The 18,438-nt window shown below is 43.5% G+C and overlaps 1 protein-coding gene across 1 annotated transcript in view; it reads right to left on the bottom strand.

The window, feature by feature from the left end:
• Positions 1-18,438, bottom strand: part of SLC6A3 (solute carrier family 6 member 3) — a 639,528-nt gene that overhangs the window by 415,868 nt on the left and 205,222 nt on the right. The window contains exon 2 of the mRNA XM_069620436.1: positions 9,165-9,508. Within this exon, the coding sequence (XP_069476537.1) occupies positions 9,165-9,450 (286 nt within the window). The 5' untranslated portion in view covers positions 9,451-9,508. The remainder of the gene's footprint in view (positions 1-9,164; positions 9,509-18,438) is intronic.

Raw genomic sequence — 18,438 nt, 5'->3', positions numbered from 1 at the left:
TGTCAGTGGGTGCCAGAACTGAGGGGAATGTGAATAGTGCTAATTTTAATGTTTTACAATTAAATTAGTTTTCAACCCAAGAAATCCTCCAGAGGAGTGAAATACTTTCTTCCGTTATGTTGTAATGTTTCAAATGTAATCGGCACTGGGTCTAGTCAGAATTTTCACCAAATCTTACAATTCACGTTAAGTAATAAAATAAGTCTATAACCCACATTGAAGCAGATCATAATTTGGCAGTCAAGTTGACCTGTTGAGAAGCCTGCTGACATGTCAATGAAATCAGAATAGAATTAAGGAGGCCCTATCATTGGAGAATTAAGTCTTGAAACACTGTATGTACTTCATTGCTAAGGCCATCTTCTACTGATGCGTTTTCTGTTGGTAGTGTTGAAATGGCTTCCGGAAATATCCTTTCTTGTTGATGGCTGCGGACTGTCAAAGTGGGAAAAAAACCACAGAACAGGTTGTAGAGGAGGTCACAAGCACGATTTGCACTCCTACCGCCTATTTTGAAGTACCAGGAACGTTCACACAGAAATATATGACGTATGATGAACAAATAAACCAGCAGAGAGCTACAGTGGGGCTCTGTCCTGTACCTATCAGACTGACACCACCTATTGAAGTCCCAACACCTAAGAAAACCTGGACAGTGAGGTACCCGTTGACAAAACCATGTCGACAAATGAGACAGAATGATGATTGTCAAAATGCAATACCTGAAGAAACCAAGAAGATATTAAAAGAAGACGACTGACTCACATATAGAATATATGACGACCTGTGAATGATGAAAAGAGACGAAACACCATGGATAAGTGACATCCTGAGTTTAAAGTGAAATAAGTGATGTCACATGTAAGAAACTTATGCCATGAGCATGATGAAGATATTCAACCAGTTTACACGTGTACATATGCAAGGAACTGCAAGAAGCTAAGAAAATCGTGAGGCTTGCTAAGCTTAGTAGTAAGATAGATTGCGGCAAGCGCCACTTATATACATATCTGTCTCAAAAGGAGCACTTTATATCAGTATACTTCCACTATGCACAAGAGGAGAACCGACAAAAGGTTACTTAAGGTCTCAAGAGGAGAGTTTGCAGCAGGAAAATCGAGAAATAAGGACAGAGGGAAAACTCAGATGAAGGCAAGTCATGCCAAGAAGCCAAGGTCGTACCAGCGGAAAAATACCCCAACAGTGGATACAATTAATGAAGAGAAGAACAGAGTATCCTATTCTGAAAGGTCAAGATAAGCCACATAAGGCAGATGGCTGACAAAATTAAATCAAATACACAAATTACACAGAGAATAAGACGGTTTCACAGTGCCGGAATCACGTGACCGAGCAAGCAGAAGGGATGAAACTTTCACACCTACGCATGGATTTGTGCCATGCCCAGATGCCTTAACCTTTCCAGACCAAGAGCAGTCTCGAGGCCAAAATACAAAGAAATAATTCACACATGACCACTGAAGTGATGATTGATTGTTGCAATAATTGGAGGGAGGCTGGGGGAGCAGAAGAACTCCCTGCAACTGGCCGGCTATTCTGCACGCTGCTAGGCTAGTGGAAAAGTATGAGTGGGGTCATTGCCAACCCAATCATAGTGGACCAAGTAATCTAGGTCCTATAGTTAGTAGAACCAATGAAACGTCATACTTTTAGTGACGTCTAGAGTAGCTTGAAGGAAGGGCTTAGATGCCCCACCTGCCACTGTGTATCCAATACCCTCACTTCGTTACCATATACAGATATAGCACCTATATTAAAGTTACCTTCCTAGAACCAATAGAATTGCATGCAACTTTTTAGCATTACACGTCAGTGATGACGAGTTTTTAGTATAAATTATATGTTTTTTATGAAATTAATTGGAGTTGAAGCGAGAAGGAAGATCGAGCAATTGCTGATATCCATTAACCTGTTTTTTGTACTTGTCATTAAACTGACTCCCTTTGCCAAACGATTGAGTTGTCGTTATTGATTTGATGCGAGAGTACTAATCTGCATCCCCATCCATCTCACAGGTGCAGCTGCCTCATCTTAAAGTGTTATTGGGTAACCCCAGCTCTATGGGCTGGTTGGGGTCCTAGTGCACAAGGTTATCATGCCATGTTCTTTCTGGAGAGGGGCGACTGCTACCTTTTTTTGTATTTTTGCAAGGAATTTGGGCTTGGTCACCCTAGGTAACCTGGGGGAACTCAGACGTGGACCCCTTGCTCGCTGTGCTCAGAGAGGCACAGCTCCACCTCCTGATGAGGCCCAGCAAGGCTGAAACACATGTCTGGTGCTGCTGTTGGTACTCTTGTTCAAAGGAGGTTTGCCTGGCATTCCAGTGCTGGACAGCCCTTGTGAGCGGGACAAAGACTGATATGCAAATGGATATTCCTCCTTTGTGAAAAGTAAAGTGAGCAAAAAGTGATGGCTGTGGAATCTCAAAGTGGGAAAAAACCACAGAACAGGTTATCATGCCATGTTCTTTCTAGAAAGAGGCGCCTGCTACATTTTGTTGTATTTTTGCAAGGAACCTGGGGTTGGTCACTGTAAGTTACCTGGGGGATCCCAGACGTGGACCCCTTGTTCACTGTGCTCAGAGAGGCACAGCTCTGCTTCACTGTTGAGGCCCAACAAGGCTGAAAGACGTGGCTGGGGTTGCTGTTGGCACTCTTGTTCAAAGGAGGTTTGCCTGGCATTTCGGTGCTGGACTGCCCTTGTGGGCGGGACAAAGACTGATATGCAAATGGGTATTCCTCCTTTGTGAAAAGCACAGTGAGCAAACAGTGATGGCTGCAGACTTTCAAAGTAGGAAAAAAAACACACAACAGGTTATCATGCAATGTTCTTTCTGGAGAGGGGCGCCTCCTACCATTTATTGTATCCTTTCTTGTTACATTATCTTGAGCAAGATTCTGTAAGATTTCCCCTATGCAACAACATTGAGCAAATGCATTTAGCACCAAGGACCCAATTATCTAATATTTGCTCTTGTGTTAAAAATTGAGTGAATGCTTTGATAAAATGTATACAAGGGCTCCTGGAAAAAACCCTATTCTGCCCAGGAGGGCTCAATCGAGAAAAACAAAATGAAAGGGTTAAGTGTTCCATCCCCTCTCAGCTCATTCACCATTTTCATCTAGCAAAGAGAAAAGTACCACATTTTGTTGTTTTTAAGTACTTCTGTTAATAAATGAAAATATTCAATAACTGGTGGTTTCAAGGTTGAACATCATCTGTTTACAAGGTAAAGCAAATCAATTTGCACAAAAACATAAAAGGGAAAAACAAGCGCAAATCCTTGCACATACAATTATAAACATAACATAATGCTGTTTCTGCTGTCGATATGCTTTGATGACACGTTTTATCTAACCAGCAAAATGAGTGCAACATTAATTTGCTCCATTTTTTTTGTACAAAGGAAAAGTTTTGATAATCTAGCCCTGACCTTGCTGTTTATAATATATAATTTTCATGATTTTATTGTTTAAAGCGTGGACCTAGCTCGAGAGCAGCGGAGTGCTGCAGAGGGTGTGGGTAGCCAGAGTTGGGGCTGGCATCTTTTAAGTGTCGTTCAGTACTGTAAATTGCGGTCTGTGTCTCAGTCTGTGCATCCACTGGGATTAGTCCTTTGTCAGATGTTTTTGAAAAAGCCATGTTTCCAGAATTGGAAAATTGGAGAGTTTTGGGGGCATTCCAAGCGAATACCAGGATCAAGTTTCAGTGAGTGGGTGCGTGACAAGAGAAGGATCGTTTGCAGGTCCTCTCTTTGCAGACTAGTTGTGATTCAAGCGGGTTGGTCGATTTGCTGTACGAGAAGTGTGTGCCACCATATATGTGGATCTTAGCCACAAGGTACAATGGTGTGCTATTTGTGACTGCTTTGTAGATGATACTTGCAGTCTTGAACAGTTTCCCGGCCTGGATAGGTAGCTAATGTAGTTTTGTGTAGGACAGGAGTGATTCAGACACATTTCCATTCCCCCTTAATAAGACATGCTACAGCGTGGTGGACCAAAGTGAGCGGCTGGGTTCACCATCAGGAGGACATTTCCCTCATCAATGTGCAAGACCACACAGACCTGGCTACAGTTTAGAAGTCCTGCGTCAGGGTGAAGGGTTTGATTTTGTGAAGGTTGGAAATCTGGAGACAGGTTGTTTCCGCCATTAGTCTATGTGTTTCTGAAAGGACAGGTTGTTGTCAACGTTGAAGCTGAGAGTTGTGGATCAAATCTCTCTAAGGGCCTATCATTGATTCAATATTGGACAATTTTTGCTTTAGCTGGAATTCATGAGGATGAATTCGGACTTGCATCGGTTAAATTTGAGATAGGCAGTCAACACCTAGTACTGGATGATGGCTAGGTAATCTCTGACACAAATGATATCCTCTGGTTGCATTTAAATTATCTAGACGTTGATCTCCTATAAACTTGATTCCATTACATTTAATGTGTTTTTAGTTTGGGCTATTAGGTGTCGCTTGCGACACCTATAAACCGAAACTATTGCATTGGTGTACAGATGGGGAGGAATGACATATGAGGAACTTCAAAGAGTCTGTAAGTGCTGTTTGGTTCAGTACCCATTACATTGCCGGCACATGGCCATGCTAATCCCTATGGCCATTCTCACCCATCCGTGCCTCTGCCTGCCCAAAACAGCTCCTCATGGGACCTCTTTGAGCTTGCTTTGATCAAGCCTTACAATCAGTCTTTGCATTCAAAGTGCATGGTGGTGTTTGTTCAAAGCAGTCTTCAGAGAGTTAATGGGCATCATCACGGGTCCGGCGGTAACCCTGCTGGTGCTTCCGTCACCAGTCTACTTACCGTCGCCAATGTGTCTGGCAGGGTCAGACATGTCAGGCACAGTGGCTCCGGGAAGGCAGACCCAGAGTTTGCCGGTCTGGAAACAAGGGTGCCAGTGAGTTTACCTACACCCTTGTTTCCAGACCGGCAAACTCCTAATGAGGCCCAATGACTTGATTGGAGTTGTAAACATGCTACTGGTGTAATACAAATGTCTAACCAGGGCTACCTTAAGCCACTCAATTTATAAGCACTTTGTGTGTCCTTCACTGAAGTCCTGTTAAAAACAAGCATTGGCAAAGCCACTGAAGTCCTGTTTAAAACAAGCAATGCCAAAGCCAACATTTTTGGCTCGTGAATACGTTTTAAGCTTTGTCCAGGCACTGCTACTAGATGCCCAGGTACTTGCACCATTTTGCACCTGCTATCAATAATGGGTGGTTTATACCACTACGGCTGTGGCTGGCAAGTGCCTTTCCCATGCCTACAAAAAAGCACAAGGGTGCCAGTGAGTAGGTAAACTCACTGGCACCCTTGTTTCCAGACCGGCAAACTCTGGGTCTGCCTGCCGGAGCCACTGTGCCTGACATGTCTGACCCTGCCAGACACATTGGCGACGGTAAGCAGACTGGTGACGGAAGCACCAGCAGGGTTACCGCCGGACCCGTGATGATGCCCATTAACTCTCTGAAGACTGCTTTGAACAAACACCACCATACACTTTGAATGCAAAGCCTGATTGTAAGGCTTGATCAAAGCAAGCTCAAAGAGGTCCCATGAGGAGCTGTTTTGGGCAGGCAGAGGCACGGATGCTTGTTTTACCTGCTATAGCAAAGAGTGGATGCTTTCCTTACTTACCCGGTAGAAGAATGTGAATATATTTAAACCAAGGTAGCTTTAATTGCATTCATCTTGGCTGTATCACCTAATCTGTGATGTTTAAACATGTTTTTTTTACTTCTTTTAACCACCTCCCTAAACATACCTGTTCCTGTGTGTGCTCTTTTTAAATGAAGCTATCAAACAAGATGTCTACACTCATGGAAGAAATCCAGAAAAAGGCTTCCACATTATACTCTGCATTGATGAGCCAGTGTTCGCTTTGGAAAATGTGCTTTAGGGCTGCAAATAGCTATATGCCTCCATGGAATGCCCCAAGTTTTCATGATGCTACGGATGTGTTCGCTCAGTTGGCCTCACTCTTTCAGTGTAACTTTCTTAAAAGTGTCATTTGTATGCAGTGGACCACCAACGTTAGCACTTACTTGCTGTGTGTGGTACCCGGCATGTAACTTTAAATGTCCATGATGCACAGTGGACAAGGAAAGACTCAAAGCAAGGCAAACACTCGATTGTATTCTTTCATTTCTCGACTACGTCTTGCGTAAATGTAAACGTTGCTTGCATATATGCTTTGCAGACATCATTTACTAATGGATCCTATAAAACCAGTCTGCACATTAGCAGGTGCTAAGGCAAGGTGGATTGACTAGGGATCCATTTGTTGCATGCCTGCATGTAAATCTCACACAGGCGTGCAACTTGGCACACTCACGAGATGGAGTAGGAATGCACAGTGGAGGTCTTATCTCTGCTCCGTGCCCCTCCTCTGTCTCGTCAGTACATTAAAATGGGGCAGAGCATTCCCCCAGAAGCTCACTGTCTCCAGAGCTCTGGTTCTCTCTAGGCTGGACTGCTGTAACAGCCTCTATCTAAATCTTCCTGCCTCTACTCTCCGCCCTTTGCAACTCATCCAGAACAGGACTGCGAGACTTGTCCTTGGCCGCAATCCCAGGGACTCAATCACTCCAGGACTGAAATCATTACACTGGCTCTCAGTGGCTGCAAGGATTAAGTTCAAAACCCTCTGCATTGTCCACAAGGCCTTGTGGGGCCTTGGGCCGAAATACCTTCAACTCTCTCTTCCTAAATATCTTCCTTCTCGAGCCCTTTGCTCATCCACCTCCAACTACCTCAGGGTCAGCCGCTTCTCCAAGCAACAAGCTGGTGGTAGATCTCTCGCCGCAGCAGGAGCCTCCCTCTGGAACAGCCTTCCTGCCTCCCTGAAACTTGAGGAGAACCATCTCCGACTCCGGAAGCACCTCAAAACCTTCCTCTTTGCCTCCGCTTTCTCTCCCTCTCTCCCCTGCTAAAATCACTGAACCTGCACTAAATCTGCAACTGGGCCACTCACCGATCTCATGTCCTGGCCCAAGCCACTCTTCCTTGCACTGCCTACATGCACTACGGGACTGTCTCTGTATCCTACAGCCCCTTCACTTGGCACTTACCTTTGCACTTGCCACCAGCTGGCCCTATTATTTATCTTGTATTCTACTAACCATGTACCGCACTTTCCTTGCACTTGCCACCAGCTGGCCACCAGCTGGCCCTATTATTTAGCTTTTATTCTACTAACCATGTACTGCACTTCCCCTCTCCCCTTCCCCTGCACTTTTTTCCCAGTCCCCCTACCCTTGCACTTGCGCGATCTGAATGACACCTGGCCTAGTAGGATCGTTTTCTGTCTCCCTCTGTTCCCCCCCGCCTCATCGCGCCTTGAAACACTTGTGTATAGGCGCATTACAAATGCCATATCATATCATATCTTAATGAAGGCATGAACACATTAAGCTTCACTTTCAGGTATCCATTGAATGCCCTGTCCCATCATTAGTCTCTGTGTTTTGGCCCAGATCTTGAAGCCTGAACCTTAGGGAGTAAGACAGAAGACTTTTTGTGAGACTTCAATTTAAGACCCTTCCTACATTTTATTTATTTAATTGCAGGTGCTTCTTCCGGAGAGGGAGCAACTTAGGGACTTTTACATCTTTAGGCTTCCTCGACACTTTGAAACAGGAGAGGTAGTCATCAATATAACTTTTAATAGACCTTCCCGCTGGCACCAGTTAGGACTCGGGTCTTGCAAAATGGAGTGAGGGCGGATGGCACATGATCATCTCCATGAGTCCCATGGGCAATCCTTTTCCATTTGGGCGGAAACAGTAGTATTACATTCACCTGGTCAATATAATACCACTACCTTTGTAAAGAGTGTCCATAATGGGATCTGTCATTGGAGGCATGGTGAAGGCCTGGACCCTGTAGTACATAAAGCACTGAAGAAATGGGGGAACCTTCCTGAACCAAACCCCCCATTTGTGGCCTTAAAAATGGAATTAGAGTTATGTTAACATTAAACTCTATACCGTGGTCCTATATTTCTTGTGCATTCATTGTCTTTCAGGGCTGAAACAGCTTCCTCACGTCCATGCCAGGGGCCTACTTAGAATGTATGTAAATCTTTAGACATGTGGTGGAGCTGGTTTCATATTTTCAATTTCTTCTCTGAGTGGCGCCCACGCCACACCAATTTTATCTTGCATGTGTTTATAAATGCAACAGTTTCCAGCTTGTGCATTTGAATGTTTGATGCAAAGCAACAGCACACTGAGCCGGTCAACAGTAATCTCTGTGATAGATATCACTGATTCAAGGGGAAATATCTGATGCAATTCCAGGATTAAATTGTCCCTGGTGCATCGGATATTGGAGCAGAGGTAAGTGGGCCAGCTGATATTAGACGTAGGAAGCACAGTACAAACAAGACTTCTTCCACTGTCTAGATTTGCAACTGATTCCAGGAGACCACTGTAGACTTTGTTACCTTCCCCTGCTTCCCTTCCTTGCCTGAACTGACAAACTACCTCTCCCTTTCCTCGGCATTCACATGCACGCTGATATACTGTAGGCAGATTCCTTTAACTACGTTCTCCTGGACATGACCCAGGAATCATGCCGCATAAGGTCAGAGGGCACCAGCATGTAGACAGAGGAGGACTATTCCAACTGATTCGCCCTTGCCTCATGCTCGACACGCACCTGTTTCAGTATTATTTACTATTCTTTGCATTCTCTGCCGCAAGGACATAGTTATCCATTTGGCTATGAATCCTCTTAATCCTGTCAATAGCTTGTAACATCAGATAAAAATGGCTGTCTAAGATTTGTTGGAGTATAGCTTCCTGATGTATTTGCCATATTCTTCAATGCTTTGAGTCAACGTTCATCAGGCAATGAAAATTACTACTGTCACTGTACAAATCACCTATTTCAAAAATTGCTATGCCCATCCCCCACCAAAATTAGTTTCAAACTGAAGAAGTGAATAATGTTGAAATATGGCTAGTCGTCTAGGAGCTGCACTGTAATGGATTGAACCCCCCCTCTATTTCATACAATATGTTTGACACTGTGTTAGTGTCCATTCAGTGCTGTAGGATGACCTATCACATGCTACCAAAAGTATTATAAAGTTTAATGTGTATATTTCGGATGCACTCACTGTACCTCCTCCATTTTTGTAGCACAGATACGGGAATCTCCAAACATTTGCTAAATCAACTGCAAAGCCAATGACTGAGAGGAGGAAGTCAATCTTCTTGCTCCAGGTCTCCCGCTCTTCAGATTCGAGGATAGTCTGTGATGGGTTTACCAGTGTAGAGTTAGTGAACTGTACTCCATTTTGTTCTTTGACTAGAATGAGCTCAACTTCCTTCGGGCCCATTGTATTTGAGTCTTTAGCAGGTGCTACCACTGAAGACATCTGTCCTACTGGAGTTCTGGCCTTGATCATGGGGAAAAGAAGCACCAATATGAAGTTTTCCTTTTGTTTTATGGATTATCGGGATTATCTGTAAAACAAAATATAGCAATACTGACATTACAAATGTGCCCATGAAATCCATGAGGAAACAGAATTCATGTTTGGTGTTCAGTACACCAACTAAAATGTTTAAAACACCTCTAATCACATTGAATGGATGCACAATTCTTGAAATGTTAGAAAGAAATGCTGTTACTAAAATGTGTCATTACTATTCGTTCACAAGAAAGCCATGAAACAACAATCCTAAAAAATTTAAAAATTCTTCTTCTAGATAATGTCTTCAATAGATAAAAGAAGCAATGAGCTGCACCACTGAAAGCATTTTAAAATATATGATTCTTAAAGAATCTTTACAAAACATTTTATTCAAATTTGTTAAAAATGTCTACTAGATAAATACAATCTCAAGGTAAATTCATTTAAGATACATGCAATACAATACAATACTATACATGCAGTAAAATGCTACAATACTAACCCATTAGTTGCGCCTTTTTGCCTTTAATGAATAATAATTCAAACATTCACTCAAACGTGTAAAACATAGAACATACATACATACAGTTGAGCACAAAACTTAAGGCATACAGTAAACTATTAACATTTAATACAGGGATATTACGCTATAAACTAATAATAAAATTATCAACCTCCCAAAACCATAGGATTTCCTGACCGCCTTTAGTTTTAATCGTGCTCTAGTAGGCTCGGGGGACTAATGGTTACCATGCTTTCCTTATTAATGTGTTTTCATATCCGTTGGGAGCAATTTTATAATGTGTCGCCACAGCCAATCCAATGTAATTCGTAGGTTCTCTGAGTCAGGTTTAGACATTAGTTCCATAACGTGTCACTCTTTATTGATTCATAGCTATGCAAATATCTGCCCAACATGGGCATGTAAGTGGCACCGAGTGGTCTACATTCAGTGAATTGGGGAGTCTCAATCGAACCCGCTAATCGACATATTCGACATTCTCGTTGGGCCAGGGGAATCTTTAAGTGTACCCCCCAGAAAACAAATAGAGGAAGTTGATTTGTGCATAGCCGAGGGATAAAGCTACGCACTGCCGGGCTTGGGCTCTGGTGTAGTTAGGGCTGTGTTTAAAAAAATCTTTGGGTGATACTAGAGACATATCTGTAGGATCTCAGTGCCGATAATCGCACATAGTTGTTAGACCAATCCCATTGTACAGCTTGCTTCTACACAGAGATTTTATGAACTCGTACTTTGTTCCCAGTTTAAAATTAGGGTGCTACCCTTTAGTCTTGTGTAACCCGCTTATTTATGTGGGTGAATTCCCCACCACCACATGTCCATTTGGTTCCACTGGCGATCCCCACTGTCGACAGCAATTAACATTTTAGTTTAGAGTTAGCCTTCAGGTGAAGTCCTCCTTGCCTAGCAAGCAGTTGGCCTCTCAAGGATACCAGTCCCAACTCCAGTCTTAAATATTCCACCGGTGTATTGGATGGTCCAGCCAACTCAAGTCCGTCATTAATAATGCCTTCAGGCCGTATAGGAACATTGGATAAAAACTTTGCTGGTCGAGGGTAAGTATCCCCTCCAGTGAGTAACCAGCTGTTTGGCGAGCAAATGTATTTATCATATTGGTCAATTGTCGACCATTGGTCATTTTGGTCTTTATGATATGGTTGTAGGACAGGCTCAGGCTCATTTAAATGCCCAAATATGGGTAGTTATCAACGTAGGTTACGTTTCCCAAGCAAGTAGCAAAGTTAGGACGATTAACCTTCTGTCTGCACTGAAACCAGCATAACCTCTGTTTTGCTCATGTTAACAATCCAGTCATTTTCCGCAGCGTAGGCAACCAAGACTTCAAACATATTCTTCATGACACTATAGGTGTGGTTGAGTATAACTAAGTAATCAGCATGCAATAATCCCGGGATAGGCACACCTCTTATTCTTGGGCAACATTCAACCACCTTGGCAAAACGTAATGGTAGGTCTGCCAAATATAAATGTACAAAAGGGGAGTCAACACGCAACCCTGTTTGACTCCTCTATTAAGCAGAACTAAGATAGTTTGAGCCCTAGTTGTCTAGCCTAACGTAGCCCGCCGTGTTCTCGTGCAGACCCTTCTAGATACATAATAACCACTTTGGGTAGCCTCATCCCTCCACTTTTGCCCATAATTTAGTATGGCAAACACAGTCAAAGCCTGCCTGAAAGTCAATAAAAGTACCCTATAATGCTGAGCATCCCTTAGTCGCGGCTGTACGGAACAGAATATCAAGTTCTCTTTGCTGGTTATGGGTGGTGGTGCGACCCGGGCGAAAGCCTGTTTTTGTAAAATGAAGCAACTCTTTTTCATCAACCCATGCTTGTAAATGTCTCAGGAACAGGGTCGAGAAGATCTTAGCCGTTACATCCAAGAGAGACCGCAGTCTATAATTATTCAGCAACAATCTATCTCCCTTCTTGTAGATAGCAAGGAGAATCGACTGTTGCCAAGCGGCTGGTCTTTCCTGGGCTGTACAAACCCTATCGAAGAGGATTCTAAAGAGGCGTGCCCATCAACTCGGGTCCAGCTTTAATACAATGCTGGCCAGTCCATTAGGCCCCAGTGCCCTAGAATTCCTAAGTTTAAAAATAATCCCTTCAATGATCTCTGTAGTTGTCATCGAGGGCCATCCCACTGGGCAGTATTCCACCCCCATTGTGTCTATATTGCCACCAGCTGTGTCCCTTAAATACCGTAGCCACTCGTCTTCCTGTATTTGTTTCATTCTGTCTCCCTTGGCCCGGGACAGAATCTGCCAGATTTTACTTGAATTTCTACTTCGCAGAGCACCAATCATACCTCGCCAATGTTTTAACCATTGCCTGGTCTCCAAGCAAATCCCCTTTATCTTCCAACTCTTATCATGGGGTGTGCCGTCAGTACCATATATCCTTCTCAGTTTTCCCCCTCATTGCTCTTTTGGCATCGCGTATAGAAATGTGAAATCTGGTAGTATGTTTATCAGCCACTACCCGGTGAGCACACCAAACCCCGCCTGTTGTTATAGCTAGCTGTTTTAGCCAATCTTCTATTTCATTACCGGACAAAGTGGCCAGCCATTCGATATCATTGGCTAAATCATGGGTAAACAATTGGTTGGCCTTATCGACATGTCTAGCTGTCCAGCAAATGCGGTTACTTGCATGGTTAGGGAGAGCCCTGCTACAGCTTTGAGGGTTAGGGGGAGTCTTAGGGCAGTCCAGAGTTACGGACAGGATGGCATGGTCATTAAAGCAACTTTATCCCACTTTTAGTTCTCTGGTTTTCAGAAGACTAGCGTTATTACCAAAGAAGTAATCTAAGGTTGCTCTGTACTTGCCCATAGCCCATATGTATTGTCGCAGGACATCCCCTCCAGATCTACCATTCATCAATGTTAGCACCCAGTTTCTTTAGAACTGGACCCAGTGGGAACCCTTGACATTACCCTTCTTTTGCAGCTTTTTATGATTTTTTACAACATTACGATAGGTAGAACATTCTTCTTCATCAATACAATGAGCAATAAGGTCCCCACCTAGAAGAATTAACCGAGTGTCACATGAGGCAGATCACTCGGCCAGTATGTCTTAGAGGTAGAGAGGGCCAATTGATCAAGCAGGCCTGTCAATATTACTTGCCATATCAAGCCATCACCCTGGGCCTTAGTGACTGTTTTTTTACCAAAAGTTGGATCTTGCATCCCTCTCCCCGGGCATCGAGCAAGGATAGGGGAGTTTTTATTCAAGAATGTAACCTGTTTGGGGACATTGTGGATAGTTCCCTTTTCAGCTACTTGTAGAGCTTTAGTGTTGATTGTAGAAGGCGAACTATTCATCATAGACAGTTCATTGCAAAGCGTGTCTAGTGTGTTGTCTTCATTGCAGGCGGCTATGGATAGTGAATTGTGATTAAAGAAAGGGGTTAGAGGGGCAGGAGACCCCAATCAGTCTGTATACCATTTAGGGCCTTTCACTGGGACATCGCCTCTCAGAATATCGCGCTCTGAAACACTTGTGTATGAGCACGATAGAAATAAAATATCAATATCAATAGGTTTTGTGGTAATATCCTGGTTGCTCCTTAATCTGTTCTGTGTAATCCCCCATTGGCTGTTTCTTGTGTAGTTAGGGTAGCATCAGAATACAAATCCAACATAATATCGGCCTTTTTGGCCGGGATAGACTTTAGTTGAAGTTGGTCAGCAGCCAGAGCAAAGGTTATGGAGGCCGTTGATCTTGGCAAAAAGCATATCAAACCGCGAAAAAATTACCTCATATCAGCCTGGAAGTCGACTCTTTGAAAGGAAATGAAGACGCCTCGTCAGTACTATCGACCTCCACTAAATCAGTTCTATTAGATAAAACAAAATGTCTCAAGCTTTCTACATGTTCCCTCTATTGGCAAAATCTGCACGTGACATCCCATGGTAGAGTCTCAAATACTTTCAACGAGTCCAATGTTGGAAGAATATTTAAGCAGAATTTCAAGAAAGCATTGCGATGTTGTAGGTTCAGAAACTTTATGAAATAATTTGGTGGGACATTGTAAGCTCTTTGCTCCAAACAAATCTCTTTTATCAGCTTGTGTTGGCGTCTGGCTTGCTCTGTCTGTATCCAGTCGGCCTGCCACATCCTTCGCTTCGCCAAGTCTAGGTTAGTAATCAGATTTCTTCCGTAATCGCATTTTGTCCCATAATCTCCGTGCACCTTCGTTTCCAAGCCATTAGCAGAAGATATTCAGGCACATCATTGTTTTTTAATATCCAATAGGGATCTGGAGTGTCTGGCATGATGCATTTCTGAAACAATGACAAGTTTTTCCAAGCTGGGCCATTTCATATCTTATAGACGCAGATGAGACTGTTCTTGGTAACTGTAGGACCGGTCTGCAGAAAAGGACTTTTAGTATATTCCACAGTCTCCATGGAAATGACAACTTTGCCTCTGCTCCATACATAAGGATTGGGACTACTTTCATCTTATAAAAGTCAAAATTTGGTTGAACTGAAAGCTTGCCATATTTTTGTGGATTACTGTGGCCTGGGCAGGTAACATTTTTCACATGTGTCCTCAAGTCCAGTTGCCTCGGTTTATCATCCATTCTAGAGATGATCGGTAATCCTAAAAAACCATCTCTTTCACTAAATGAAGTTTGACTTGGTTCAATGTCCACTTAAAGGAATATTTATGTCTTCCTCTCTTTTGTTCCAAGATCATGATAGTGGATTTCCACTCGTTAATTTGGAGCCCATTTTTATGGACATAATTCTGCAAAGAGGCCAATCTTCACTGTAGTCCAATGGGTGTCTGGTCCATGAAGACTAAATGGTCAGTGTAGACAGCCCACGCCAAAGGGAATCCATTCATTTTTGGCAGAAAGGCCCTAGCCTCATTTAGGCTTCATGCAAGTCAGAGAGGAAGAGATTAGAGAGTGCAGGCACTAGGGGGTAACCTTGTTTTAGACCTGGCTTTGTTGGAATCTCCCTTGAAAGCAAACCACCCGAGCTCAATCTTATCTGCACTTTTGTGTCTGTATAGAGTGCGTTTATTGCTTCTAATAGATCTGATGGGCAGTTCCATATTTACAGTTTATCCCATAGCAGTTGTCTTTCCACACTGTCGAATGCCTTTTTGAGGTCTATGTAGCCCAAACATATTTTAGTTTTCTTTTTTATTGCCTCCAATTTTAAGAAGTTGACCAGGAATACATTCAAATCAGTTCCTACCCCCTTAGTAAAGCCTGATTGCCGATGGTCCTGTCTTTTTGTCTCAATCGCCCATGCCTGAAGATATTTTACTAGCATTGCTGCATCGAGTTTCCCCAGAATGTCCAACAGAGCAATCGGGCGATAATTATTTGGGTCAGTCCTGGTTCCTTTTTTATGAATTGGTATGACAATCACCTTTTTCTACGACTCTGGGATCTCAACCCTTTCTCGGACATCCTTGAATAGTCTCAGGATAAACGTGATCCATGCCGCTTGATCAGATTTATTGGCTCTACACGTCACACCATCAAGTCCCTTGCCAGCGAGAATCTGACACCCTAGGCACCAATCTTGTCAAGGAAAAACAACCACAGACTCTTCAGGTGGATTGGTACATGTCTATATTAGCAGTCATAAAAGCCAACATACAGAGGACAAACTGCTGCTCAACGGTCAGAACACGATTCAGCATAGCAATCCCTTCCCTCAGAGAACTGTGCACATGCACAGGGGTGTTGCTAGGTCTGGACAAGATCAGGGGCTAAGATAATGTTGGGACTGGCGGGATTCGGGGCTAGCTATAGCCTTTTGGTTGTAGTCCCTGAGCTTCTATCCTGGGCTACAACCAAAAGACCCAGCACTATAGCCCACTCAGCACCCCTCCCGCCCCCCCTTAGCAACACCTCTGCACATGCATTTCATTGGAAGGGGTGGTTCAGGCATTGCATGAGATAATCAAGCAACAATATTTTGGGAGGCTGTTCATACAAGCAGATGCTGTGTTCTCACACCTGTGAGAGCACGATCTTGCTCTCATCAGAAGACATTCTGAGATAAATGTACAACTCCTGCTGTGCATACTACTTCAACTGTTCTTATAAGGTTTCCGAGTGAAATGTCTCGCCTACTATTGCTACTTCCGCCTGCTAAAGCCACCTTTCCTGGTGAGGCAGTTCTCTAAAACACACTTCAATATGCCAAATGGGAAATACGTCAGAAGTGAGGGCTACAGAAGCGGGCATCTTTATGTTTAGCGCTTCTGTGGTTAATACATGCACACTATAACAAAAGGAAAATGCTGTTATGGCAATAGGGCCCTGGTAAACATGTCAGTTAGCTCATACAAGTGGAGTGACTGAGGTATCTCAGGAGTTTTTATTTTTGCTCAGCACTAGTTTCCTTCCCTTTTGCTGCTACTTTGTCATTTTGATTTTGAAATAAGGAAGGATTCAGGGACAATTTTCCTACTTGGTTCACCTGTTTTTCACTCTCTACCTTCTCCAATATACTCATGTTTAATTGCACCTTCTATTGAGTTGCTTTGTTCTTAGTAAGTTCTGTACTTACTATGTTCAACAGTCAGTCAGTTTGTACATCCATATTGGTTTTGTGAACATGTTGCGTCTCAGTGTTTACAAGAGAAAATAATATCTAAGTGAGTAAATGTGTGCCTTTAGAGGAATTACCCAGGTGTGTGCCTATCAGCATGAGAATTGAGACTAGTGTAGGTGGGGTTGCATCCAATACTGATGCCACTGTCGTAAAAAATAAAAAATTGGTGGTGGATGCTTAATCTCCATGGGTGCTCGTTCATGTAGGATGTTTGCCGATGGTTGATCTTTATGTTAATCTATAGGCATCGAAATATTTTGAAGAGACAAGGAGGAGGCCAACTCATTTAAAGAAGTATCTGTTACTGACAGTTGATCGACACCGTGAATTAATGCCCGTCTCTACTTAGCAGATCCACCGAGCATGATGACATATCTGATAGTTGATAATTGGTAGCACAAAGGGACTCATTGTGAGTGTGGCAGTTGGACCGTCAGACCACTACCGATGTAAGCAACTGTGATCTGCTGTCTCTGCATGCTAGGAAACTGCTGAATAATAACATGTACTGTGCAGTGGGACAGAAGAGGGCAATGTGGGCCACAATTGTCGCAGCTGTTAATGCAGTGTCCACCTTGTCATTTGACATGGAAGACCTACGCAAGTATCAGAATGTTCTGGAACATGACATGTGCAAGCTGATTTGAAAAGACCAAGAGGCAATGGACAGCACAGCTAAAAGGGATAAGACGTCAACACCTGGACAGCCTTGAAACAGAAATTCCTGGCCATCATTGAACTGGAGAGAGTTACCGGCTTCAAGACGGACATGAAAAATGTGAATGCGACACTAGCAGTTGAAAAGCCCACTACATGTATTTCCATCATAATCTGGCACACAGGTGAGGCTCTTAGTGCCTTACAGGCAGCTATCACAGAGAGAAGACAACAGCCTGCCGTATCCCTTGCTAATCCTACAAAAAATAGGCTTAGGAGAGGACCTAGCAACCGTCTTCATGAACTTCGGAGGGGTGATTGAGATTGCCGGTTGGCATCGAAATCATTGGGCAAGGTGTATCGCTGCACTGCTCACGGGAGAAGCTCAACAGGCCTTTCAATCTCGCATCCATGATGGAAGGATGCCCTATGAAGAATTAAAACAGGGCATTCTAGAGAGGTTGGGAAAAGATCTGGTACACTTCCGAATAAATTTGACACACCTGATATTGGAACAAGGGGAAACTCCTCATACCAAATGAGTGACTTGTTGAACAAATGGGTAGGTCATAAACCTTTGTCTGGCAGTTGCACAAACCAACGTTGGAAGATGACATACAAACAGCCAATGCCCACCAGTGGTGCATTACTTGAGAGAACCGTTTGGGGAACAGAAGAAACCCAGTGGCCTCAAACCTGGGCTGTTGGGAAGAGAAGACAGTCCAACCTTGAGGAGATCATGCCCTACACCAGCAACATAAGAACCCAAGACAAGGCCTCTCATGCTGACAGACCGGTGAAAATCTGGGGCCCGACCACACCCACAGATAGTAAAGTGCTAAATGTGCAAAGTGATTAGTGTGATTACTTTGTTGGAGCTGAGCGGACGTCTGGAAGGAAGCTTCCTTTCGTTTGGTGACAGAATTGTCTCTTTAAGAAAAAAACGTGCACCCGGCACAAAAGCCTCTTGCGGGAGGCAAGCGTGAATGAAGTGTGCCAAATGATTAGTGTGATCAGTGGGGGCAGGTGTGCGGAAGTAGTTCCTGCAACACACACTGTTCTAGGTAGTATCCTAAGGCTGTTTAAGGCCCCACCAAGGTGGAAAGCGTTGTTGCCAATTGCAAGTTTGGTGTCACACAGGTGCGCAGTGTGCAGAGAACAAAGGAGGGAAAAGAAAAGGGGTTAAGA

This window comes from Ambystoma mexicanum, chromosome 5q (assembly GCF_040938575.1).
Source record: "Ambystoma mexicanum isolate Mex_15411 chromosome 5q, UKY_AmexF1_1, whole genome shotgun sequence".
Lineage (NCBI taxonomy): Eukaryota > Metazoa > Chordata > Amphibia > Caudata > Ambystomatidae > Ambystoma > Ambystoma mexicanum.
This window is presented reverse-complemented; position numbering and strand designations above follow the sequence as displayed.